The sequence below is a fragment of the Stomoxys calcitrans genome, chromosome 5, assembly GCF_963082655.1.
Source record: "Stomoxys calcitrans chromosome 5, idStoCalc2.1, whole genome shotgun sequence".
NCBI classification, from domain to species: Eukaryota; Metazoa; Arthropoda; class Insecta; order Diptera; family Muscidae; genus Stomoxys; species Stomoxys calcitrans.
The window spans coordinates 123,782,437-123,808,568 of NC_081556.1; the positions used below are offsets into that span (position 1 = coordinate 123,782,437).

General features: G+C 40.0%; 4 protein-coding genes across 5 annotated transcripts in view; all 4 read right to left on the bottom strand.

The window, feature by feature from the left end:
- Positions 1-844: 844 nt before the first annotated feature.
- Positions 845-7,052, bottom strand: LOC106091368 (odorant receptor 46a). The gene is made up of 3 exons (XM_013257869.2): positions 6,185-7,052; positions 1,934-2,203; positions 845-993 (listed from the first exon to the last, which is right to left on the bottom strand). The coding sequence occupies exons 1-3, from the start codon at positions 7,031-7,033 to the stop codon at positions 940-942; spliced, it is 1,173 nt and encodes a 390-aa protein (XP_013113323.1). The 5' UTR covers positions 7,034-7,052; the 3' UTR covers positions 845-939.
- A 3,359-nt stretch (positions 7,053-10,411) lies between these two features.
- On the bottom strand, positions 10,412-16,156 carry LOC131993988 (odorant receptor 46a-like). Its single transcript, XM_059370156.1, has 3 exons — positions 16,074-16,156; positions 15,715-15,984; positions 10,412-10,526 (listed from the first exon to the last, which is right to left on the bottom strand). The coding sequence occupies exons 1-3, from the start codon at positions 16,134-16,136 to the stop codon at positions 10,473-10,475; spliced, it is 387 nt and encodes a 128-aa protein (XP_059226139.1). The 5' UTR covers positions 16,137-16,156; the 3' UTR covers positions 10,412-10,472.
- On the bottom strand, positions 16,140-16,919 carry LOC106091251 (uncharacterized; the record flags this gene model as incomplete). The annotated part of the gene is made up of 1 exon (XM_013257724.2): positions 16,140-16,919. A coding segment is annotated over exon 1 (780 nt), but the record flags the coding sequence as incomplete, so codon positions are not given.
- Positions 16,920-21,522: 4,603 nt separating this feature from the next.
- Positions 21,523-26,132, bottom strand: part of LOC106091612 (upstream-binding protein 1) — a 64,627-nt gene continuing 60,017 nt past the window's right edge. For both annotated transcript variants that reach the window (XM_013258185.2, XM_059368681.1), the window contains exons 12-13: positions 24,117-24,191; positions 21,523-24,047 (exon numbers count right to left, since the gene is read on the bottom strand). In XM_013258185.2, the coding sequence (XP_013113639.2) occupies positions 23,624-24,047; positions 24,117-24,191 (499 nt within the window). In that variant the 3' untranslated portion in view covers positions 21,523-23,623. The remainder of the gene's footprint in view (positions 24,048-24,116; positions 24,192-26,132) is intronic.

Sequence of the window (26,132 nt, forward strand, 5' to 3'; positions counted from 1 at the left end):
ATAAATAAGTGTGTTGCCAAAGTTGAATTAAGCCGTTGCCAACATATTAAACAGCAAACGTCTTTGTACATAGCCGCAGCTTAAGCTACTGACTAGCCTCCATGCCAAAGAACACCAAGTAGAGCCACACGCATCACACCACCGCATACCCGCACCCCAATAGTGACCTCTTTTAGCATACTCTTTCTCTTGCACATACTAGTCACCTAGTATTCTCACACGTATACTCACACCTATGGCTTTGCATTCACACAAATACGGTTGCTTAAGTAAAAAAGCTTAAGCAACAATTTGCTGTGTTTCTGTTCTTTCTTCTTTTATTTTAAAATAATTCCTCATTTTCATGGATTTTCTTTTCGGAAAATGAATTTTCATATATATTCAGCACATCTCTGGAAAAATATCTTTCGATTGATGCCAATTTCATTAAAATCCATTCAGCAGTTTGGACGTAATATTTACCACAAACACGCTTTTATAAAACTCATCTACTGCATATAACCTATGGCTATAATTTTTTGTATTGTTATGCAGCCTCGCCAAACATATTCAAACAACACCAACAAAAATTTAAATGCACGCCAAATTGGCTAACCTACATGCCAAGCAGGGCACACACACCCCACACCCCCATAACGCCTGCACCTAAATAGTGATACTCTTTCTCTCACACCATTTGTTTCTCTTACTCTCACCACTAATTCTCCCACCTATGCATTCACACCCATACGAATGCTTTAGAAAAAGGTAACAACAATTTGTTGTGTCTATGCTTCTTCTTCTTTTACTGAAAATTAATTCTTCATTTTCATGGCTTTTATTTAAGGAAAATAAATGTTCGCATATATTCGTCGCTTCTCAGAAAAAAATATCTTTCGTTCGCCTATATATAACCAAGAAATGATGTGTATGGTGATTCCAATAACCCATATTAAGTAATTAACTATTAATCCTTTTGAGTAGTGCAAAGTAGCTGTAAGATGAGTTCACGATCTGAAAATAAAAAGGCATTTTTCCATTAGAACTTCTAGATTCTGCAAAAATATGGGAGCTATATTTAGGTATAGACCGAATTGGATCGTACTTGGCGCAGTAGTTGAGAGTCATAACAGAACACTATTTGCAAAATTTCAGCCAAATCGGATAAAAATGGCAGCTTGGAAGGGCTCAAGAAGTCAAATCGGGAGATCGGTTTATATTGGAGCTATATCAGGTTATACACAGATTTAAACCATACTTGGCACAGTTGTTGGAACTCAAAATAGAACACTATGTGCAAAATTTCAGCCAAATCGGACAAAAATTGCGGCTTCCAGGGGCTCAAGAAGTCAAATCAAGAGATCGGTTAATATGGGAGCTATATCAGGTTATAGATCGATTTGGACCGTACTAGGCACATTTGTTGAAAGTCATAACAGAACACCACATGCAAAATTTCGGACAAAAATTGTGGTTTGTAAGGGCTCAAGAAGTTAAATCGGGAGATCGGTTTATATGGGAGCTATATTCAAATCTGAACCGATATGGCCCATTTGCAATCCCCAACGACCTACAGCAGTAAAAAGTATCAATTTCAAGCAGGTAGCTCTACGCGTTCGACCGCTATCGTGATTTCGACAGACGGACGTACGTGGCTAGTTCGAATTAGAATTTCAAAAATTGGTGTTGAAGATTGGGGAGAAGAGCGTAGCTCAAAAGACATTCTAATTACCACTGTGACCGAATTGCAAATTTTTTTGTAGATATTTCCATTAAGAAATATCCTATATGTCTCGTCGGAATCAAATTTTAGTTCAATGATACGCGGCCCTATCTTTTAATCGCTGAATGTGAACGTAGTGCCGCAAACACTGTAAGTTGGTTGATTGCTTTTCGCTACCTTTTATTACTGTACCCTGAAGTCCAATGGAAATCAATCATTAATTATACTTACCGATGTAAAAGCAGCCAAATTAAATGTATAAGTGGGATTAATTGACCTGATACGTATTGGTATATCAAATCGAGTCATTATCAGCAATGTTAGTTTTCTATTGAATCTATTCCAATCAACCCAATTGGAACAATACAAATAATAGGGTACTTCTTGGCTTTTCGTCGTGACCTCACTGGGAAAATAGCATAGAATGTAAATTTGCGATAGCATGCACAGTTGATAGATTAAGAATTTCATAAAATTTGCATAATCTCCAGGATCAGAAAGCTAAAACAGAACAAATAAGGAAATAAATGAAGTTATCCTTCCTTAAAAGTCGGTTGTTTACATTTGAAGATGTATCATCTGATTTAATACTACTAAATTTTCCATGAACATTCCATTTAGGAGCAAGAGATGCTTCTCTCATAACAATGAGTGCAAAATTGCAAATTTTTTTACAAATTTTGCCCATGAACATTCCACTAAGGAACATGGGCAAACTTCTCACATATCAATGAGTGCAGTACGATTCAAGTTTATGCTCAATGATAGGGGCCTCCTTTTTATAGCCGAGTCCGAACGGCATGCCGCAGAGCGACACCTCTAACAATTTTTTCTGATGGTCTCGTCAGGATTCGAACCCAATAGTTCAGTGTTATAGCTGGACATGCTAACCTCTGCACTACGGTGGCCTCCGAGTGCAGTCCGATTAAATTTTAAGCTCAGTGATAAGAGAGCTTTGACATGGCAATATAGGCAGCATAAGTAAGGGGATAATCACCGCTAAAAATTTTTATCTGATTTCACAGATATGCTTATCTGTCTTTTCACATATAAATAAGTGATTCAAGGTCAAGGGACCCTATTTTTAAAGTCAAGTCTGACCTTATTTAGTGAAGTTGAACATGGCTGAGAACCACGGATTGTTTTAAAGTATTGGACAGAATTAAAACCCAGACTTCCAAGAAAAGCTTGTGCAAATTTTCGAGCCGATATCCTTACTAGAAAGACAGACAGTGCTAGATCGTCTTAGAATGTCATAGCGATAGGTTCTTAGGTCAATATCTGGGATTTTACAAATGAAGTCGTCATATCTCGAGAGGAGATTCTCAAAAAGGGGTCAGATGGCACTGGCTCTTAAAAAAATACTGATACAATGATACTTGAGATGACAAGGCGAGTTATTGGCGCTTTCAAATAACCAATGGCCAACATCAGCGTCTGTTTCCAGGTTAGGGCGGCTGGAGGCGTGCGAAGGACATCGAAGGATACATGTGCGATCCCACAAAACCCATGCGGTTGGAACGCTGGGCCAGTAACCCGCCCCGGAAAACCAAAAAAACACTATGAAAAACAAAAGAATAGTATAAACGGACCTCCTATCGTTGAAAAAGGAAGGACCATGATTTGCGGATCTGCACTTGGAATGTCCGCACTTTTTATAGAAAAGTTGCAGTATATGCGTTGGCGGAATAATTCAAGGCAGATATTACCGCCTTACAGGAAATACAATGGACCGGGAATAGCGTCACAACAACGTCAAACGGTGACGAACTATACTATAGCTGCCTTAACGCGAGGCACGAATTTGGCTGTGGATTTGTGGTAAGTCGGAGACTAAAACACCTTGTCTCCAGGTTTACTCCGGTGGATGGAAAGCTAGCCACAATCCGCATAAAAGCCAAATTCTTCAACATCAGCCTTATTTGTGTCCATGCCCCGAACGAAGAAAAGGACGAACAGACCAAGGATATTTTCTAAAAGCGTCTAGAGAGAACATGATGCTGTCCCGCCCATGCTTCTAGGAGATTTTAATGCGAAGATATGGAAGGAAGACATTTTTGGTCCAACAGTCGAAAAGTTTAGCCTCCACGAGATAATGTCCAGTAATGGGGTGAGGCTTATAGATTTCGCCGGCGCAAACGTGGTAGTTAGCAGCATCAGATTTCAACATAAAAATGTTCACAAAGCCACATGGCTGTCAACCGATCGAAACATGAGGAACCAAATTGATCACGTTGTGATAAATGGAAGGCATTCATCGTGGAGCGAATAAAGATACGGTTCATTACCTTGTTGCAGCAAAGATTCACACACATTTGACCAAGGCGAGGATAGTACAATCTGACACTGCACGGAAGCTGGATATTAAAAAGCTGCAAACACAACAGATGCCAACGGCATACTCAACTGACCCAACTGCTTTATGAAAGCACTTCATGTTCCGATGATATAATGGTGCAGTGGCAAACCATTGCCCACTCCAAAGAAAATACCAAGAAATCCATACTTGGGTACCGGAAGTCTCCCCCAACAAACCCATGTTACGACCAAGAGTGTCGAGATGCTACTGAAGCCAAGAATGCGGCATATAGAGCAACCCTGCAATCGGTAGCAACGCGCCGGATAAAGGAGAGGTATCGGGAGAAAAGGAGAGAGGAGAAACGTCTATTCCGCAGAAAGAAAGAGGAAAGACGTGAGTGTGAGCAAATTGAGATGCACAGGAGGCAGAATGAAGTCCGAAATTTCTACCAATGAATTAAACATCAAACCGATGGCTTTGGTGCAGCCAAATCCTCCTGCAGAGACAAAGAAGGAAATGTAACTGACACAGAGAGTGTGTGAGGATATGGAAATAACATTTTACCCAGCTGCTAGCTCCCGACGATGGTGGCGAAGAGGATAGCCCAGAACCAATTCCTGATGATGATATAGAATAATGTACAAATAACAGTGGCCCGACTAAAGAACAACAAGGCAGCAGGATCCGATGGCTTGCCCACTGAACTATTTAAGACCGGAGGCGACTCGCTGTTAAGGCGTATGTTTCAGCTTGTCTGCGCGATCTGGCTAGAAGAACGCATACCCAATGATTGGAACCTCAGCATACTATGTGCCGTACACAAGAAAAGAGACAAGACGGAATGTGCCAACTTCAGTAAATTGAGATGTACAGGAGGCAGAATGAAGTCCGGAAATTCTACCAAAGAATTAAACATCAAACCGATGGCTTTGGTGCAGACACATCCTCCTGCAGAGACAAAGAAGGAAATCTGGTAACTGACACAGAGAGTGTGCTGAGGAAAGAACATTTTATCCAGCTTCTAGTGTTCGACGATGGCGGCAAAGAGGATACTGCAGAACCAATCCCGGATGATGGTGTAGAATGTTTACCTCCTAGTCAGTCGAAGTAGCAGTGACCCGACTGAAGCACAACAAGGCAGCGGGAGCCGACGGGTTAACCGCTGAACTATTCAAGACCGGTGGCGACACGCTGATAAGGCGTATGCATTAGCTTGTCCGCGTGATCTAGCTAAAAGAAAGCATACCCGATGATTGGAACCTCAGGATACTATGTCTTGTACACAAGAAAGGAGACAAGACGGAATGTGCCAACATCAGAGGAATAAGTCTTCTCCCATCGCATACAAGAAAGCTCCGTGCCACCTAAAGACAATGAAATAATTGGGCCCAGCCAATGCGGTTTTAGACCTGCTAAAGAGATGTTCACATTACGTTAAATGCTGGAAAAGACCTGACAAGGGTACCAAACTCAGACATGGATGGATACCAAACTCAGACAAAGCCGATTGCGACAGCCCTATACGTTCGAAGGTATTTCAAGCCATGTCTGAGTTTGGTATCCTCAGTAATAATAGGAAAGAAACTCCGCATCGTTCAATACCAAACGAGGTTTCAGACAAAAGACTTATTCGATGGAGTTTCTTTATTCATTCTGACATGACCTAGCCAACACAACTGTTGTATTTTGATACGTTTAACTATGCTAATGTCGTCACACAGCTCATAGGTTCATACGACGCCGATACTCTCCCTTAATGCAAACTGGCACATACATTTTACGAAGAATCTTTCTATCTAAACCTCCAAGTACACCTCATCTACCCATGATCCGAAGTAGTATCATGATCGAAGGTAGTATCAGTATCTAGTACCGTGTAACATTCGTCTGTTGAGAGTTTTGCTCCTCATCTGCTTGCTTAATCCAAAGCAGCATCTGTTAGCCAATATTATTCTTCGTTTTATTTCCATGCATTTTACGAAAAATCTTTCCCCCTAAAACTCCAAGTACAACTCATCTGCTTTCGCAAGTACCCATGCTTCGGAACCATACGACAGCACAAGTTACAACAAAAATTTCTTCTATGTACACCAAATAAAACCCTGACATGTTCGGTCCACCTATGCACCCACCGAAAATCTTCAAATGTAAACAACCTTTAATAGCTCTTTCCTCATACTTACAAAAGACATGGCATAGAAGTTGGCCACCAACACCAGTACAGAGCAAGCAATTTGTATGGATATAGGAAAACTGATGAGATTCTCGGCAATCCTTGTGATATGCAATATATCGGCATAATATCTGACACAATCCTTGAGCTGCCAAGTTATCTCATGGTCATCGCTGCCATAGTCTAAGCCCAAATTCTCCAAACGATCACACAAAATATCCAATTGCCCCTTGATGTGTATCATAAACGATGCCGAAAGCGAATCAAAGGCAATGTTCATGTAACAGCAAATCGAGACGGCTATGTACTGATACAAATACATCAAACGATAACGTAGTTTGGTATCGATATTAATCGGATTATATAGCGACAAGGGCAATTCGGAATTATCAAAAATGTATTGCGTCAGCATGACCACATTTAGCGCACACAAAGATATGACCAAATAGAAATTACGCACCCTACGGCAAAGGCGATGGGTTTGAAGAAATATTTTCACCTCTCTGGTGTTGACCGGGCGATATTTGTGACCATGAATGGTCTCCACCAATTCAGCATATAAATGATTCTTCAGTTTTATGGTTGAGAATTTAGCAAACACCGCCAATGAGGTGGCGAAAATGAAAAATACTTTAATGACCTCATTCAAGTCAGTGATGTTGGCTATGAATTGTATCAGACAACTGGCATCGAAGGATAAAACCCAAAAAATGAGTATGAAATAAAAGTAGATCTTATGCAGCATTGTGAAACGTTTCGAACAAGTGTCTGGTAGTTTCCATAAGGCCAATATACGAAATACCCAAGATTGCTTTTTGTAAAAGGTCTCCAAGAGTTCACGATGCTCACGAGAATTCATTTCGACCGAATATGCGAATCTCCTGAATAAATGTTTCCCAAAGACTTATTGGCCATAGCGATGAATACCAGGGTATTTATAAGAAAATTGTTAATATAAAATATTTCCTTGTTATAGGGTGACCCACTTTGGAATGTAGGGATTTTAAAGAGAATTAACATTTAGGTTTATATATAATGAAAGATTATTAAGAGAAAGATAACAATAGAGAAATTTCCATGTGACATAGAGGCTTTAACATGCCCATGTCCAGATCAATCATGACCTCGGAACCTGGTTAGCTATCTTTAAGGTCTGTACGACTTACCCAAACTCGGGTCCTTTCCAGGCTTCAGTGGATGGACACTCTGTCCATTTTCCAGACATCGGAAACTATAAGAGTGTTCAAAGACAATTTGAGGACAGTAGTAAAGTACTCAACTCCAGGTAAATCCAGATTCTTCAACATCAATGTAGATATTCCTTCGGGGCCCAACGCCTTGGAAGATTTGGCGCCACGGATGACATTCGTAACTTCGCCCACGGTAAATTGTGATGGCTGTCCATCGGCCCGGAGGCCACGGATACGGCGAATGGTCCTCCACCTTGTCCTGTCACGTTCGGTATGCACAATTAATTGACGGTTGAACAACCTGGCGCATCTCTTCAGATCAGTCACGGTTACTTTGCCAAAAGTGTCGGAGGTTCTGCCATCGCATATACCGGGGTTCGAGAGTGATTTAACAGTAGATCACAACTTGCCTAAACCGGTGCCTAAGTTACATTGCTCCAAGTGTTCCAGCCACAAATTCCGCTTATGTTCGTTGACAACCCTGTTTATTTCGAGATTCAGCTCGCTGATTCTGGGTTTAGTGGGGTTCATAGAGCGAATCCCATCACGCTCGTCTGCGAGTACCACTGCCTGTGCCGGGAATATGGGCCGCATTTGGGGTATTCGACCGGCTGGTATAAAGCGACCGCCTGCTGCGTTAATGATTTCTAGGAATTTCATGAAATCTGTCCTACTAACAGAAGCTATTCGGCGTCCTACCGACCGTTTCACTGTTCAATTGTGTTGCATGCGTGTTCGCCCCCCACGCACTTAACTTTATTAACGGTTGTCCTTTGGATTTTACTGCCAAATTGCACATCTTTTGGTAAATTAAATGTCCTGTCGTTTTCGATCAGACAAAGTTTTATTTAGACAGAAAGTTTCCACTCAACATTCTAGGGATTTTATCTACCAAAAATTGTCATTAAGACCTTTGTATGTTTATTATACTATATAGGATAGGGGATATATTCATTTAGTCACACATCGAAATATCCATTTCCGACTCTACAAAGTATATAAATTTCAGATCGTCGTAAAATTTTAATGCGATTTAACGATGTCCGTGTGTCTGTCCATCCGTTTGTTATAATCACGCTACAGCTTTCAAAAATTGCGCTATTGAGTTGAAATTTAGCCCAGATACGTCTTTTTGCTGCATGCAGGTTAAGCTCTTGAACGGGCCAAATCGGACCATATTTGGATATAGCTGCCATATAGACCCTATCTGCCGGTTATGGGTCTGAAGCCCATAAAAGCTTTATTTATTACAGTGAGTGAGCAGTGAGTTTTGTAAGCCTCCAGATATACGACCCACATATAGTACCAGATCGGACTATATTTAGATATAGTTGCCCTATAGACCGATCTGCCGATTTATGGTTTGAAACCCACAAAAGCTGCATTTATTACCCGATTTCGCTGAAATTTGAAATAGTGATTTTTATTAAAACTCCCGTCATCCGACCCAAATATGGTTCAGATCGGAATTTTTTTAGAAATAGCTGCCATATAGATCATGGGTCTGAAACCCATAAAAGCTTTATTTATTATCCGATTTCGCTGAAATTTGAATCAGCGAGTTGCTATAAGCCAACTGGCACTCGACTCAAATATGGTTCAGATCGATCGATCTGCCGTCATAATGTCTAGATCCCTTAAAATATGCATTTATTATCCGATTTCGGATATTTCGGATCCGGAATTTGACACAGTAACTTGTATTAAGCCTTCCGTCATTCGTCCAGAATATGATCCAGATCAGCTGTCATGTAGACCGATATTCAAATTTAGGGTCTTAATGCTACACAGATAAAAATAATTTTAAAACAACAACTTTGGTCGAAATGACAACTACGAAAGTTGTTAATTTTCCTGCAACAATTTTTTTTGAATCTCAATGACCCAAAATACAAATTTGTTATTGAAAGGCACTCTTATACATAAAACAACAATATATCCATAAGCAAGGCAAAAAACCATCTAACCAGTCAATGCATGTGATTTGCTTCGGGTGGTGGTAAATTTAAAACAAGGTAAAAATCACTCTAAAAATTTTTTTCTGAATACGAAATTCATATTTAATTAAGCTGAATTTTCTAAAACAAAGTTTTATAAAAAAAAATTAAAAATTTGGCCGACAGGGGGACTCGAATCTTGGATCTGCAAGTCAAGAATGGCATGGGAGTTTTGTGCTCTACCTGGTAGTACGCCTATTTTTATAACTCAACTAAAGAATTTGTTGTAAGTCAACAAAATTTCAATAATTTTGTCTATCCAGTCTCTTGTAGAGACTTACTAACGTACTATAACAACAAATAATGGCTTCAATTCAATGCTAAAATTCGTTAAGAATTTAAAGTTTCACACACAAATTTGGTAGTTGGATTTTAAGAAAAAAAATAACTCTTAATTTTTTTCTGTGTATAAAAAGCGAATTTAATGGCTGATTTCGCTGAAACTGTGACTTGTGTAAGAGTTTTCGGGACATGAATGATCCAGACCAGCCCTTGTTTAGATATAACTAAGGATATGGTAATGGTGTTATAATAAAATAGAAATAGGCAAGGCCGAACTTAACTCGTTTGTACTTGTTTTCATTCGTTTCTTTATTAAACACTACATAAACATTTTTAAACCAAAACTGGCTACCCTATTGGCAACACATAGCATTGCACATAACATTGCTAATATTTTTCTACTGTTTATGATAATAAGGCTAATGTGTACCTCTTAGAAAAACCAATTATTAAGGATAATTTTTTGATTGTTAACAATTTTCAAGTGCTTATGATAATAAGGCTACTTATACCCTCTTACAGAAGCCAATTATTAAGGATAATTTTTGAATATTTCCTAGCATTTGATAATTGATATTATTAAGCTTATGCAACTAATTTAACGCAAGCTTATGCAACTAATTTAACGCAATCCCATGGCAGCCGGTTGTACGTACCGGATTGACCCGATGGAGTTGTATAACACACTGCTACAACAACAACAACAACTAATTTAACATTTAACCATTTCCGCCATATAGACGTGTAAGCTTGTGTGTATGTGTGTGTGTCAATGCGTTAGATACATAACATTTCATGAACATAAATTTCCGCTTCCTTTTCACGGTGCTTAACTATTGATGCGTTTCAGAAGAGCAAAATAGCTGTAAGATGAATTGACGATCTGTAAATGGAAAAAAAGTTGGAAATTACTTATATTTGGCGTTGTAAGGTGTTTCTTTAACTGTTTCTTTAACTAAAGTAAAATGTACCAAGTCATCTTCCCCAACTAATTCAAACGCCAGGACGAGCCTAACTATACCCACCACCGAAGGATGGGGGTATATTCAAGTTGTCATTTTGTTTGCAACACATCGAAATATCCATTTCCGACCCTAGAAAGTAGATATATTCTTGATCGTCATAAAAATTTAAGACGATGTAGCCATGTCCGTCCGTTTGACCTTCCGTCTGCCCGTCCGTCTGTTGAAATCACGCTACAGTCTTTAAAAATAGAGATATTGAGCTGAAACTTTGCACAGATTCTTTTTTTTGTCCATAGGCAGGTTAAGTTCGAAGATGGGCTATATCGGACTATATCTTGATATAGCCCCTATATAGACCGATCCGCCGATTTAAGGTCTTAGACCCATAAAAGCCAGATTTATTTTCCGATTTTGGTGAAATTTGGGACAGTGAGTTATGCTACTCGACATCCCTCTTCAATTTGGCCCAGATCGGTACAGATTTGCATATAGCTGCCATATAGACCGATCTCTCGATTTAAGATTTTTGGCTAATAAATGACACATATATTGTCCGATGTCGCCGGATTTTGGAACACTGAGTTGTGTTAGACCCCCTCGACATCTTTCTGCAATTTGGCCCAGATCGGTCCAGATTGGGCTATAGCTGTCATATGGATCGATCTCTCGATTTAAAGTTCTTCGATATCTTTCTACAATTTGGCTCAGATCAGTCCAGATTTGGATATAGCTTCCATATAGACCGATCTCCCGATTTAAGGGATTGGACCCAAAACAGGCGCACTTATTGTCCGATGTCGCATAACAGCGTGGTGCCAACATGGGTTATGGTTTATTGGGATTAAAGGGGAACAAAAAATAAATGGAATGCTTTTCTCCATTTGCTAAAAATATCTTCTATGCAGTGTGAAGCTGTCTAATACACGCTGGCGGACGTAAAGAGTGTTTTTAAGATGTTGGGTTTACAATCTGACCACGCACTTAACTTTGTTAACTGCCGTCCTTTGGTTTTTACTGCCTAATCGCCTACTCTTTCATTCCCTCTTACTCCGCTATGGCCGGCACCCAAACAATGTGAATCGTGCCATCCACAGAGAAGATGTTAATCTGTGTTGTATATGGTACAGATCGGTCTATATTTGGATATACCATAAAGTCCAAATTGGACCATATTTCGAAATAGCTGCTATGGGGGCATTAATTGTGCATTTTTCACCGGACTATGAGGAAAGGTGGTTTACATATATACCCGAGGTGGTGGGTATCCCAAGTTCGGCCCGGTCGAACTTAAGGCCTTTTTACTTGTTTTATGTTAGAAATGCGTGGCAAGTCTACGGTTATAGTCAGAGATGGTGTGTATGACGATACTACGATATTTTTAAAGAGGCGCTATAGCAACAACAACCAATCTTAAACAAAAAGATGATGTCGAAACTAAACAAGTAGCAGAGCTTTCTCAAGGTTAATGACACTCTACGGTGTTTCGATTTCTTGTATCAAAATTGCACAAATGACCAAGTCTGAAAGGCAACCCAGTGTTTCAGGCCTGACTTGAAGGATGCGTTGGCGATGTCCTCAAATAGTTTGGCATGGTTGACCGTGTCGAATGCTTTCGATAGGTCCAGTGCCACGATGACTGCCCCCTCCCATGACCTGGGCTGATTGAAGCCACGACGAATGTGTGCGGTAATGGCATGCAAATCAGATGTTGTGTTAAGCAGTCTTCTGAAGGGAGATCGGTCTGTACGATTCGCCTTTACTTGGATCCTTTACAGGCTTTAGTAGTGGCCCCACTTTGCCCATCTTTCAGACATGGGTTGCTATAAAAGTGTTCAAAGACAGGTTGAGGACGGGATGGATGTTTGAATGTAGTATTGTTCCCGAGAAATCGGTGTTGGCAAAAAGGTAGGTCAGACACTATATTTAATATCAAAAATAAAATTAACAAATAGAAGCGTGCTAAGTTCGGCCGGGCTGAATCTTGGGAACCCGCCACCATGGATTCTACTAACAATTTATACAAAATTAGTTGTAGGGCATAATTTTTATCTACATACCAAACTTCTGCCAAACCAGCAAAAATTAAAGAGTCTAGGAACCGAACAAGGATGATCGAGAGACCGGTTGAAATAGGGGCTATATTAGGTAATAGACTGATTTTTGGAACAGTTGTAGGAAGCCGTAACAGAACATCGCATGCAAATTTTCAGCCTAATCGGACAAAAATTGCGGCTTGTAAGGATTCAGGAAATCAAATCGGGAGATCGGTTTATATGGGAGATATATCAGGTTAAAGACTGATTTGGACCGTACTTGGCATAGTAGTTGGAAGTCATAACAGAACATTGTCTGAGCCAAATCGGACAAAAATTGTGGCTTCCAGGGGCTCAAGAAGTCAAATCGGGCGATTGGTTTATGTAGGAGCTATATCAGGTTATAGACCGATTCCGAGCGTACTTGGCAGCGTACTTGGCATATCTGCAAAATTTGAGCCAAATCGGACAAAAATTGCAGCTTCCATGCCCCGCTTATTGTTACCTAGGGGAGAATGCCATGAAATGCGGTGCGCATTTAAGCCTCCTAGAACCAGGTGATTATGGCCAGACTGTTGGCCATGGGACCCTTTTCAGATGGCCATTATTTGGGTCACAACATACATTCCATGTAGGGGTCGCTCGCACCAGGCAGGTGCGAGACAGTCTATTGAACATGGGTGCGAATGATCACTATGCAATAATTATGCCCACATTCTCAATAAATCATACGCCACCTTGGTCACTCCAATTTCATGTCAACATATATGGCTAATCATAGAATTATATTAACACCTGCCACCATAGAGTAGGGAGCATATTCATTTGGTCATTCCGTTTGTAACACATCGAAATATTCATTTCCGATCCTACAAGGTATATATATTTCGGATCGTTGTAAAATCCTAACACGATTTAATGATGTCCGTGTGTCTGTCCGTTCGTCCGAAAGTTGTAATCACTCTACAATTTTTAAAAATTAAGACATTGAGTTGAAATTTTGCACAGACTCGTATTTCCTCTATACGCAGGTTAAGTTCTTGAATAGGCCACATCGGACTATATTTGGATATGATTACCATATAGTCCGATCTGGGAATTTAGGATCTTAAACCTATAACAAGCCTATTTATTGCCCGATTTCACTGAAATTTGGCATAGTGAGTTTTATTAGGCCCGTTGACATCCAAATCCAAAATAGTCCAGATCGAAACATATTTGGATATAGCTGCCATATAGTTCGATCTGCCGATTTTGGGCTTAGGCCTATAACAGGCCCATTTATTACCCGACTTCGCTGAAATTTGGAACAGTGAGTTGTATCAAGACTCCCAACATTTGTGCCGAATATGGTCCAGACCATCTTCTGCTGTAGGGTCTCAAGACCATAAAAGACGCATTTATTCTCCGATTTTGCCGAAATTTTAAACGGTGAGTTGCACTAGAGGCCACGACATCCGATCCGAATATGGTGTATATCGGACCATATTTACATATAGCTGCCATATAGATCGAAATGCCGATTTAGGGTCTTAAGCCTATATCAGGCGTATTTATTACCCGATTGCGCTGAAATTTGGCATAGTGAGTTTTATTAGGCCCACCGATATGCGAATCAGATCGGACTATATTGGGATATAGCTGTCATATAGACCAATCTGCCTATTTTGGGTCTTAGGCCTATAACAGACGCATTTATTAACCGACTTCGGTGAAATTTGGAACAGTAAGTTTTATTAAGACTCCCAACATCAGTCCCGAACATGGTCCATATCGGGTTATATTCAGATATAGCTGCCATAAAGATCGATCTTCTGCTTTGGGGTCTAAAGACCATAAAAGGCGCATTTATTCTGCGATTTTGCAGACATTTTAAACAGTGAGTTGCACGAATATGGTGTATATCGGACCATATTTACATAATGCTGCCATATAGACCGATATGCCAATTTAGACGGCAGACCTCTGGCCTTCACCGCCAAATCATCTGCTCTTTCATTACCCCTTACTCCGTTATGGCCCGGCACCCAAACGATGCGGATTTTTCCATCTTCAGAGAAGGCGTTAATCTCCTTCTTACACTTCAAGTCTGTTCGTGACCTTACCTGGTTGTTATTGCCCTTATGACAATTTTACTGTCGGTAAAATGTTCTGGAGGCCACCGTCCGCCTATGACGCTGAACGACTGGGTTCGAATCCTGGCGAGACCATCAGAAAAAATTTCAACGGTCTTTTTCCCCTCCTAATGCTGGCAACATTTGTGAGGTACTATGTCATGTAAAACTTCTTTCCAAAGAGGTGTCGCAATGCGGCACGCCGTTCAGATTCGGCTATAAAAAGGAGGCCCCTTATCATTGAGCTGAAACTTGAATCGGACTGCACTCATTGATATGTGAGAAGTTTGCCCCTGTTCCTTAGTGGAGTGTTAATGGGCAAAATTTGCAATTTGCAAAGATGTTCACACTCGACACCATACCACTTCACGCATTCCATGATCGCCCGGATCTCCGCCTGCAGGACCGTATTATGGTCAGGCAGTCTAAAACAGATCTAAGTCCCTCAGTCCTCAATGTAGGGCCCCAGGCCCATTCTGTTCTCTAGCATTAATCCATCCGTGTAACATGATCTTCCAGATGGCAATACTACGGTTCCGACTGTGCCGCTGGCAGCAGTGCCTCGCACTCGACCTCAAGGTTAATCTCAAGTATCCGATTGAAAATCTCTTCCCTTCCTTCCAGGTTTTCTATCGTCGCCTCGATTACACCGCGATGTTATGAGCTGCTCCCATCCTCAATCCATTCTCCCATCGCCTTAAGTCTCATAGCCGCAGTGGCTGCCTCACACTTAATCTGTATGTCAATGGGTCGTATATCTAGAATAGTCTCCAGTGGCCTAGTGGGCGTGGTCCTCATCGATCCGCCTATGCCAACACAACATGTTCTCTGAACCTGTTGTATGGTGCTTATGTTGCACTTCTTCTCCATAGCAGTCCACCAAACTACTGAGGTCTAATCGCTCCCCTGTAGAGCTCTAAGACACACCTTTGAAGAAATAACCGCAACATCTTACTCACCGAGGTAAATGCTGGCAAATTGAAGGAATAACATCTATTGATGGATTTTATACGTATGGGCTGCTCAAAGCGTATCATCATTAGCAATACCAATTTGCGATTTTCCTTGTTCCAATCGTACCAATTCGATTTGTATAAATTAAACGATATATCTGAACTTTTCATTGAAATTTCATTGGCAAAGTAACACAGTATGAAGATTTGTGTTAGCATGCACATTTGATACAAGACGAGCTTGATGAACACGACCAAATCCTCGAAGCCTGAGAGCTTAAATAACAAAAAGACATAAAAAATTTAATAATAGGGTCCAGTTGGTATATGAAGTCAAGTTAGAATGTTTTTCTATTCGCACTTACCAAAGACATTGAATAAAAGTTGGCAATTAAAACCATTACCGAACAGGCAATTTGGGTTGACATTGGAACTCGCAAAAGTTCCTCCATTGTATGGGTTAAATCCAATAGACGCTGATAGTAAATGATGCAATCCTTCAACTGCCGCAATACTTCCTCTTGAGAGCAACGAACACCTTGACCTATATTTTCCAAGCGACAACCCAAAACATCCAATTGACCCTTGATGTTGATGAAGAAGGATGCAGCCAAAGAATCAAAGCACAAATTAACAAAGCACACTGCAGTCAGTGAGAGTAGCTGATAGACGCCCATCATAAAGTATTGCACATCCGATTCCATATTAAGAGGATTATACAGTGAGACATTGAACTCCCTTTCGGTATTGAAAAATTGTATAAGGAATAGAGAACTTATAGAGGATATCGAAAGCGTTGCATAAACCTTCCACACTTGCCGACTTAAATCAATGGCTTTGCGATATTCCTTCCACTCCCTAAGGTTTTGGGGTAAAAACTCCTGTTGATGCAACATTTGGAATATATTTTCATAGTCTCTGGTGCCCATTTTAATGCTGATGTATTTGATCAAGGCCGCTGTAGAGGTGGCAAAAAATATGGACACCTTGATAACTTCAAAAACATCGCCTATGTTGAGAATCAATTGGATAAGCATGCCACAGCTGAATGGCAATGTCCAAGAGGTTAGGATGGTCCAAAAATAAAAGCGGTATAGCCGCCGCATGAATGGTGAGATCTCTTCACCCAAATCCCACAAAGCAAAACATTTCAGCAGATTATATTGGCCAATGTAGAAAAGTTTCACAAGTTCTTGATAATCGGATTTCATATTTATTTTGAGGTTTTCCTCCGCCAAGACGAAAAAATCAAGCGAAACTTTGACCAATCTTCACCAGAGTGCATTTGAAATTTTGTTTGCTTTGGTATTTATGAACGTTGTTATGCATATGCTTACATCAAAGTAAGCTTTAACTTTTATTTAATGAGCTAACATTTAATTAACGTTTAGTAATTAAAAATGTTCAACAAGGACACAACAACAGACAAAATAGGATAAAGTCATTTGAGGGAATAGTAGTAAATAATCGCCTTGGGAAAAATTTAGCCCATTAGCAGAAGGTCTAAATACCATATCTCCTGCTCCCTTTTTGTAAGAAAATTTGTTTGCATTAAGTTTCACAGAAAATTTTCAATAAAATCAAATTTAGTCAACATATATTCCGTGAAAATCAATCACATTTCAAAAAATTTTCGATAAAATTGGGAATTGAATGAAATTTTCGTTGAAATTATCTAAACCACCGGTCTACCGCTTTCCTGTCGATGGCTAGAACTAAGTTTCACTTATTGTGTGCATCATGAAAGGTCATTGTGTATTTGGACAACAATTCGAAAACTTAAATTGGCTTACAACCAGTCGTCAGGTTAACAAATGAGGAAGGCACGGAAAACCCAGAGGAATGCGCAGTTTGTCCCCAGACTTTAAAGGTGGTGTTTCCGACTCAAATTTAGACAGCGACAGAGTCAATGAAACAGTCATCGCAGCCGAATAGAGAGGTGGGGAAAGCGGGATGACGGCTATATTGAGCATGGACTTTGCTAAGCTCACAAGCAGATCGAGAAAGCAATTCGAGGCATGACGAAGAAAACTGAGGATTATGCACCGATAGTGTAATCGGCCGAAGGTGCAGGATGCTATAGAATTGGATGGGATAGAACTGACATTCCAAGCACTTCTACGGAAGCTGGAAGAAGAATCAGATCTCCCGCAAAGCAAAACACTGCTAAAGCGGTAAAATAAAAAAGCAAAATAACTCGTCGCTTTCAAGTATTCTGGGAAGACTAAGCCAGCGCTCCCGCAATGGAGTCTCCAGACAGTGTCCTGGGCGGGGTACTCGCAGCCCAGAGGCCTACAACAAGAAAGGACTGCCCTATTAAATAAATCCGTCCTGCAGCATAATAAATCCGTCCGTCACGACTCACTTCTCCCAGGATCCTAATTCTCTTAGTCTAAGGGCGAACTTTGTTGCCACATTCCCAACATTATTGTTCAAACGCCTAACATCGAGTCTGACATTCCGCACCTCTCTCGGCACACTCCTCCATGTTCTAAAGATCAGCAGCGCTGCGGTAAACTGCACTCTTCACCATCCAGCGGGGAACACAGTTGTTCGTGGCCCGATACCATATTAAACACCTCTAGATGATAACAGACGAATCACTGCCGTAAATCCATTATTTTAACTCTGGCCTAGTCCAACCTCCTTCCTATCGAGCGGTGGCAATAGTAGAGTGTATTCGGTCGTATTTGGCACGTCCCCGATGTTTCTTCTCCAGCTTAGTCCCCAGAATCACGGCCAGATACTAGGCCTCCTCTTTCTTTCAGGGTTTATTCCCAGCCCTTTGGATCTCGCCCATCCATACAGGTTTCTAGCCCAGCTGTCCTTAGTATATACATTCTGATGGTAGACAAAGAACCCCCCTCAGGTTGACGGCCCCTACAAATGATTTAAGGGCCATGATTTTCGAAGCTGCACCTGTATTATTCGAACGCTATACGCACTGTCGTATGTGCTGCTTTTCGGATCACTATAGGATATGTTTTCAAATCGACTAAGATTAGATCATACAGAAACCCGAGAAGGAGCAACTAAGAGAAGTTCAGGGAACAGAGGCAGAAGCTGGGGTCCCCTAGGGGGCCTCTGGTGGAAACAAGGAAACATTAGGCCGCAGTGGATCTTGTCACGGCATGTCTTGGCCTTTTTGAAGACATGTCCCGAACGAGTTCTCCCAGTGGAAGAAGTCCAGGGAACAGATGCAGAAGCGGGGGCTTCTGGTGGACGCAAGGGAACAGGAGGCCGCATTGGATCTTGTCACGACCGAGGCATGCGAACGAGTCGTTTTTGAAGGCATATCCCCAACGAGTACCGTCGCGTAAAACCACAGTCATAGTGATCATCGGAGCTAAAGGTGCTCATAGAGGAGTAGAAGGCTTCTTAATAAGGGCAACAGAGAGAACACGGCTGAGAGTTGGGACGAACTTTGCGAAGCCTTTGACAAGTTCAAAAAGGAGATGAGGAAGGCGAAGAGGAGATCCTGGGCAAAATTAAGTGGAGAATTGGACAGCGCTAGCGAGGTAACTAGGTTGCGCAAAGTGCTCTTGAAGGACCCTAGCATGCCTAGCTCCCTGATGAGGGAGGACGGGACTTACATCGAGAATAGTAAGGAGACGGTGGAACTTCCTGGACGACCAGGAAGAAGTCGGCGATCAAGATATCGCAAGGAAGTGAGTGGCGGACGAATCCATTAGAAGGGGTACATCTGCGGCGGATGAACCAGGTGCCGGTCTTGCCTGCATTCCATGCCTGCGTTCCATTTGTCGAGCTATTGAACACAGTAGAAGAGATGGCCAGAGTGGCGAGATGGGCTGCTGGCCAGCTAGGGCACTCTGGCCTGTCATCGACCGAAGAAAGACGAGGGAGGTACTGGCGTACTGGGAGATAGTATGGCTAGGAGGCGGGTGACCAGAGGAACGCCCCAAAGAGGGTTGTTCTCGCCGATTCAATGGAACCTCGTGATTAATGAAATCCTGATGGATCTCGGTGGGGACGGCACGAGGATTATCGCTTATGCGGACGACGTCGTGCTGCTGGTCCGAGGCAGGTTACTTTCAGCGAGATCATGGAAGGGTCACTGAGGAGGTTGTCGCGATGGACTACCAGAAATGGGTTTAGGACCAACCCAGGGAAGACAGAGCTGGTGCTCTTCACGCGTAGATATAAGATTCCGGAGTTTAGACTACCGTCCTTGGACGGGCTCACCCTGTGGCTGTCGAAGGAGGTTAAGTACCTAGGCATAGCCCTCGATTCGAAACTGTCCTGGAAACTGTTCGATTTCCTGAGAGGGATGAATGGAAGGCGAATGCTGTACTTGAGGAGGGTGAGACCTCGATCTACATAGATGGCTCCAAGATGGAGTCAGAGACTGGATTAGGGGTCTATTCTGATGCACTTAATATCAGCATGTCTCTGAGACTGCCGGACGAGTGCACGGTCTTTCAGGCAGAGGTCTGTGCCATTGCAGTGGCCGCAAGACTTACCGCCCTCGAAACTCAGCATTTATGTGGACCGTATTGCGGCCCAGGAGGCCACCGTAACGCAGAGGTTAGCATGTCCGCCTATGACGCTGAACGCCTGGGTTGGAATCCTGGCGAGACCACCAGAAGTGGCTTTCCCCTCCTAATGCTGGCAACATTTGTGAGGTACTATGCCATGTAAAACTTCTCTCCAAAGAGGTGTCGCACTGCGGCACGCTGTTCGGACTCGGCTATAAAAAGGAGGCCCCTTATCATTGAGCTTAAACTTGAATCGAACTGCACTCATTGATTGGTGAGAAGTTTGCCCCTGTTTTTTAGTGGAATGTTCATGGGCAAAAATTTGCAGTATGGCTGCACTCATGGCCTTAGGATCGAGGATGGTGAGTTCGAGATGCGTGGCGGATTGTTTGGAGTCCCTAGGTGGGCGGCGCGCATGGGGATACCGCACATGAGGATGAGGAGGAGACTTAAACTCGTTCCGGTCTATACGACCGATCGCCGCGAGCACATGATGGCCATTGGTTGTTTAGAGGCGCCAATATCTCGCTTTGTCGTATCGAGCATCACAAGCACTCAGTATTTAATCAAGAGCCGGTGCCACCCGTTCTTTGACTGAGACTCTCCACACGATACCGCTGATTGTCCGCGACTGCAGTTGCAGCTACTCCATATAGAGAATTCCACTATCCGCAACCTGTGGACGCGCCCGGTAGCTCTCAGCTAAACTTTTCGTGATAAAAAAGAACACCACACAGAATAAAGCTCAAAGTTCCAGCCTGTGTGATGCGCATATACTGTTCGAATACCACTGCGGCAGTGTCTAAGACATCTTTGGACGTTGTGTTGGCATGTGTTATCATTGACCGATTGTCATGATATCTTATTTATATATTGGTTATTGTGATCATGAGGATAAAAATTGGTATGCGTTTCTCCATTATAGCGTGATATAATCTCATATACATATACGCATTATGGGTTCTAAAACCAACATTTCGAATGATGGAGTTGATATATCCGCATAAAGCTCATTAATATGAAAGAATTCGCCACTCTATTTCTTAAAGGCATGTTGCTGGTAAAAGCGTTTTCAAACCACTGTTGTTTTTTCTTTCTTTAGTATAAAAACTTAAGTTTCTTAACATCAATATGAATATAAAATGATCAAATCCCTTTCCTTACAATAATTCTCATTATGTATGCGAAAATGAGAAGGATTACGTTGCTCTAATAACATGTATACCTAACCAGATGTCTTTTATTGACATATCAACAACAAAAATAAAAACAAATATCACTGGTGTTTTTTTTCAGCAGACCAACCACTCCACTCACATTTTTGTGTAACATTTTTTATTGCAGTATTATGTACAACGCCTCTATATGGGTTCTCTACAATTGCTATAAAACTTAGTTGCTATAATAATAAAGTAAAATAATGAGGACGTGCAATTAGTGAAACATAATACAGAGCATTCTCTTTTTTAAAAGGGTTGTTAGTTGAAGATTCTTCTTCATTGATGGTGGTTTAATAGATGTTCAATTCTTGCGTTTGTTTGTTTTTTTTTTTTTTTTTTTTGGGAGGGCCTGACTTTGTTTTTTCTAGTTTTTTCGGTTTTAATTTTCTCATCAAAATATTTCTTTTTTTCTTAAATTTAGTTTACAAAAAGACAAAAATAAAACAAAACGAGACTTATATAAATATAAATGTAAAAAAAACATATATGTGCATACTTAGATAACAAGAAAATAATGATATTAATAAAAGAAAAATAAAATATTTTGCACTTGTTGTTTTTTGGGGATGGTAGGGTGGAAAAGACATTTTTTTCGCTTGAAAACTTTAACTAGAAAAATCTTAAGACATAAAAGTTATTGAAATCCTATGGCCACAAACATATATTTTTGCTTTTTTATGTAGTTGAAACTTGTTTATGCAAAAACTTTTTTTTTCTTTTTTTATTTTATTTTTATGTCTTTATTTTAAAAAATACATTGTTTAACAATAAAAAAATGAAAAAATTTACCAAATTAAATAAATTTTGAATAAAAATTAAGGTCGGAATTAGGCATATATGTATGTTCATCCTTTGTTGGTTTGAAATGAAAACATTTCAAGAAAATATTTTAAAAAATATATTGTTTAACACTTAATAAATCGATATGAAAAATTTACCAAATAAAATAAATTTGAAAAAAAATAAGCTCGGAATTGGGTATATATGAATTGATATCCTTGGTTGGCTTGAAATGTTTTACAATATTCCCTGGAATTTCGATTAGTCAATATTTTTCTGACTTAGAAAATACCAACTCTTCCTACTTATAGTTTTTTATACAACATTATATGAAAACAATGTTGCCGAGTCGAAAATTTCCTTTGAATTAGAACATACCAACTCTAACTACTCATAGTATTATATGGCCTATTTCCTTAATTTGCGTTGAGTCGAGATTTTATTTTGAATGAGAAAATAATTCATTGTGGATATTATCCACTCATTCTTTACTGAATTTTCTGATATTACGCTAAATCGGCATATTATTGAGTAAGAAAAATCAACTCTTCCTTCTCATAGATCTACGAACGGTGTTTCCTGAAAATTTAGTGAGTCTAAATTTTCCATTTAGTTAGAACATACCAACTTTACCTACTCATGGCTCTATTAAAGGCATTTTACAAATTTTAATGAATTGATGTTCCTCGTAATTCTATTAACGGTATTTCTGAAATTTCGCTGAGTCGATTATTCTTTGAGCTAGAACATATCAACTCTACCTACTCATTATTTTATTTACTGAATTTTCAGGAATTTCGCTATATAGACATTTTATTATGTTAGAAAATATCAACGAACGGTGTTTCCTGAAAATTTAGTGAGTCTACATTTTCCATTGAGTTAGAACATACCTACTCTACCTACTCATGGCCCTCATAATTTTATTAACGGCATTTCAGAATTATCGCTGAGTCGATTATTCTTTGAGCTAGAGCATATCCACTCTATCTTCTTAAAGGAATATTTATGGAATTTCTTAAAATTTTGGTGAGTCGATAATTTTCTCTGAGCTCGAATATATCAACTCTACCTACTCAAAGTTCTATTAAAGACATTTCCAAGAATTTTATAAAATGTGCATTTACGAAAACATATCAATCCTACCTATTTATAGCTCTAAAAATTTAAAATGATGGGAAACTAGAAACTTTTCTTCATTTCTTCCCTATCTTGTAACAGATTTCAGTTTACAATATGGAATATTGAAGAGTCACAATTAGATAACCTATGAGTGGTCTCAACTTTTGTAGTTATAAACTTATTTTTGAATATTTTATATATACATATTTTTCTTATTTAATTACTATTGTAGTTATAACCTCCTTTTTTAACTTTGTATCTAATTCTGTTATATATGTCTTAACGTTTTTTTTTGTTTCAGTTTTCATTTTTGTTCATCAATTTCATAATGACTTTTCCATTTTGTACTTCCAGACCATATAGACTACCATCCTTGATTTCATTTGTTAGAACCTCATCGGTTATGGCAACATGAATACCCGATGGCCCAGTTATATAAATTAAACTTTTGTTATTGACATCATTGAAAATGCTGGAACCGGAACCCGAGTATTTGGAATGCATACCCCAACTATGGTAGGGTGATGAATTATCCATGAGACCTCCTCCACCACCTGCACTACCATTCAAAGAATTGGAATTTTTGGCTACGCATTCATAGAAGCCAGGTAATTTGAAAAGTTTTTGCAATAACTCCTTAGCAGTATTGGATATGAGATAAATGGCATTGTAACTGCTGCCATCCAAGCTAACATAGAGCGTTAAACGGGGTGTTATGGCCCTGAAAGTAAAACAATAAAGAGATTATGTCCGTTTTTTTTAGGAACACAGTTAGAAATATAAAACTCACTTTGCTCTTAAAATGTTAAACATTCGTATACCATCGGCAAGGCCACAAATTTGTATTAAGTCCTCTTTAGACATTCTGTAAAAAAAAATAAAAACAAAAATGAATAAGGGTGGTAAATTCATAAGACATTTATTTAAAAATTAGTCACATCTGTGCCCCATCTCGCATCCAAAGATATGGACGAACAGAACAACAATACAAATATTCTACAAGCGCCTAGAGAGGAATATACTATCGATTTAACAACCATCACCACATTGTAATGCAAATTTGCCCACAAAACATTTCGCTAAGAAATTGGGGCAAACCTCTTACATATCACTTTTAAGCACAATGATAAGGGCCCTCCTTTTTATAGCCGAGTCCGAACGGCGTGCCGCAGTGCGACACCTCTTTGGGGAGAACTTTAACATGACATAATACCTCACAAATGTCGTCAGCATTAGAAGGGGATAACCACGACTGAAAATGTTTGCTGATGTTCTCGCAGAGTTCGAACACAGGCGTTCAGCGTCACACAATGTGAGAAATTCGAACCATTTTAAATTTTTCACACGACATATTTTTTAATAGTTTTTTTTTTCGTTTTCTTCCACTGTGCGTCATAGGCGGACATGCTAACCTCTGCACTAGAAAATCGAAATAGAAAATGTGAAAAGGAAGGCATCTTGGTTGCAACTTTAGGAAACATTATCGACTCCAGTTACGCTGAAAAAAAAGTTGACCCAAAATTTAGGATTTTTCCTTATTTGTAGAATTTTAGCAATGAAGCAAAAGAACCAAAACTTTAAAATAAGGATGCTATCTTTAAACTAAATTTCTTATTTACTAACAGACATGACCATTCATTTCGAATTTTGATTACTGATTGGCCATTACTTTACTTCATAGATGAGTGTTCAAGTTTTATTTTTTGATCTTAACCAAAACAAGTAAAAATCCATTAAGGTTGGCCCGGCCAAACTTTAGATAACCAACACCTCGGGTATATATGTAAACCACCTATGGTCCGATTTGGAACAAATTTGGCACGGACATTAGGTGCATTCTTTTCCGAATTGGATGTTATGGCAGGGTCTTTTCTTCTTTCATGCTGTAGTCGCTCACTCACATCACCTCATCATGGCAGCCGATTGTACGTAACGGACGGAGCCTCTCAACGGCAAGGGCTGCCGCCTCAGTGTACAACACAAAGCTAGAACAACAACAACGTCATAATGTAGTATAAGGAGAAACCCTCATCTGTTTCTTTTATACCTACCACCATGGGAGGCTATAGGCATAGGCTATACTAATCTAGTCATACCGTTTGTAACACCTCAAAATATAGATCTGCGACACCATAAAAAATATATATTCTGGATCCTCCGACATCTGACATTCTGATTCGATCTAGCCATGTCCGTCCGTCCGTATGTCGAAATAAAATTTTGCACAGATACTTCATATTGATGTAGGTCGTTGGGGATTGCAAATAGACCATATCGATTCAGATATAGCTTCCATATAAACCGATCTCCCAAATTGATTTCTTGAGACCCTGGAAGCCTCAATTTTCATCCGATTTGGCTAAAATTTCGCAAGTAGTATTCTGTTATGTCTTTCAACAATTGTGTTAAGTGCGTTTCAAATCGGTCTATAACCTGGTATAGCTCCCATATAAACCGATCTCCCGATTTGACTTCTTGAGCCCCTGGAAACCTCAATTTTCATCCGATTTGGCTTAAATTCTGCATGCGGTGTTCTGTTTTGACTTTTAACAACTGTGCCAAGTACGGTCCAAATCGGTATTTAACCTGATATTGCTCCCATATAAACCGGTCTCTCAATTATCCTTGTTCGGTTCCTAGAATCTTTAATTTTGCTTCAACTAAATTTAATTTATATATATATTTAGCAGAATTCATGGTGGTGGGTTCCCAAGATTCGGCCCGGGCTAACTTAGCACGCTTTTATTTGTTTGTGATAAGGATTATCACGTAATTCAGAAAAAAATCTTAATACCATTTGCAGCGG

What these genes read in the sequence shown, in the direction of transcription:
- LOC131993988 (XM_059370156.1), bottom strand. Translation starts at nt 16,136, where the DNA reads ATGTCAACCCAAATTGCCTGTTCGGTAATGGTTTTAATTGCCAACTTT. An exon ending in ACTTTTATTCAATGTCTTTG is followed by an intron (nt 15,985 to 16,073) that starts GTAAGTGCGAAT and finishes TTGTTATTTAAG; the next exon opens with CTCTCAGGCTTCGAGGATTT. An exon ending in ATTTGCCAGCATTTACCTCG is followed by an intron (nt 10,527 to 15,714) that starts GTGAGTAAGATG and finishes TTCCATTTACAG; the next exon opens with ATCGTCAATTCATCTTACAG.
- LOC106091368 (XM_013257869.2), bottom strand. Translation starts at nt 7,033, where the DNA reads ATGAATTCTCGTGAGCATCGTGAACTCTTGGAGACCTTTTACAAAAAG. An exon ending in ACTTCTATGCCATGTCTTTT is followed by an intron (nt 2,204 to 6,184) that starts GTAAGTATGAGG and finishes GTTCTGTTTTAG; the next exon opens with CTTTCTGATCCTGGAGATTA. An exon ending in ATTTGGCTGCTTTTACATCG is followed by an intron (nt 994 to 1,933) that starts GTAAGTATAATT and finishes TTTTATTTTCAG; the next exon opens with ATCGTGAACTCATCTTACAG.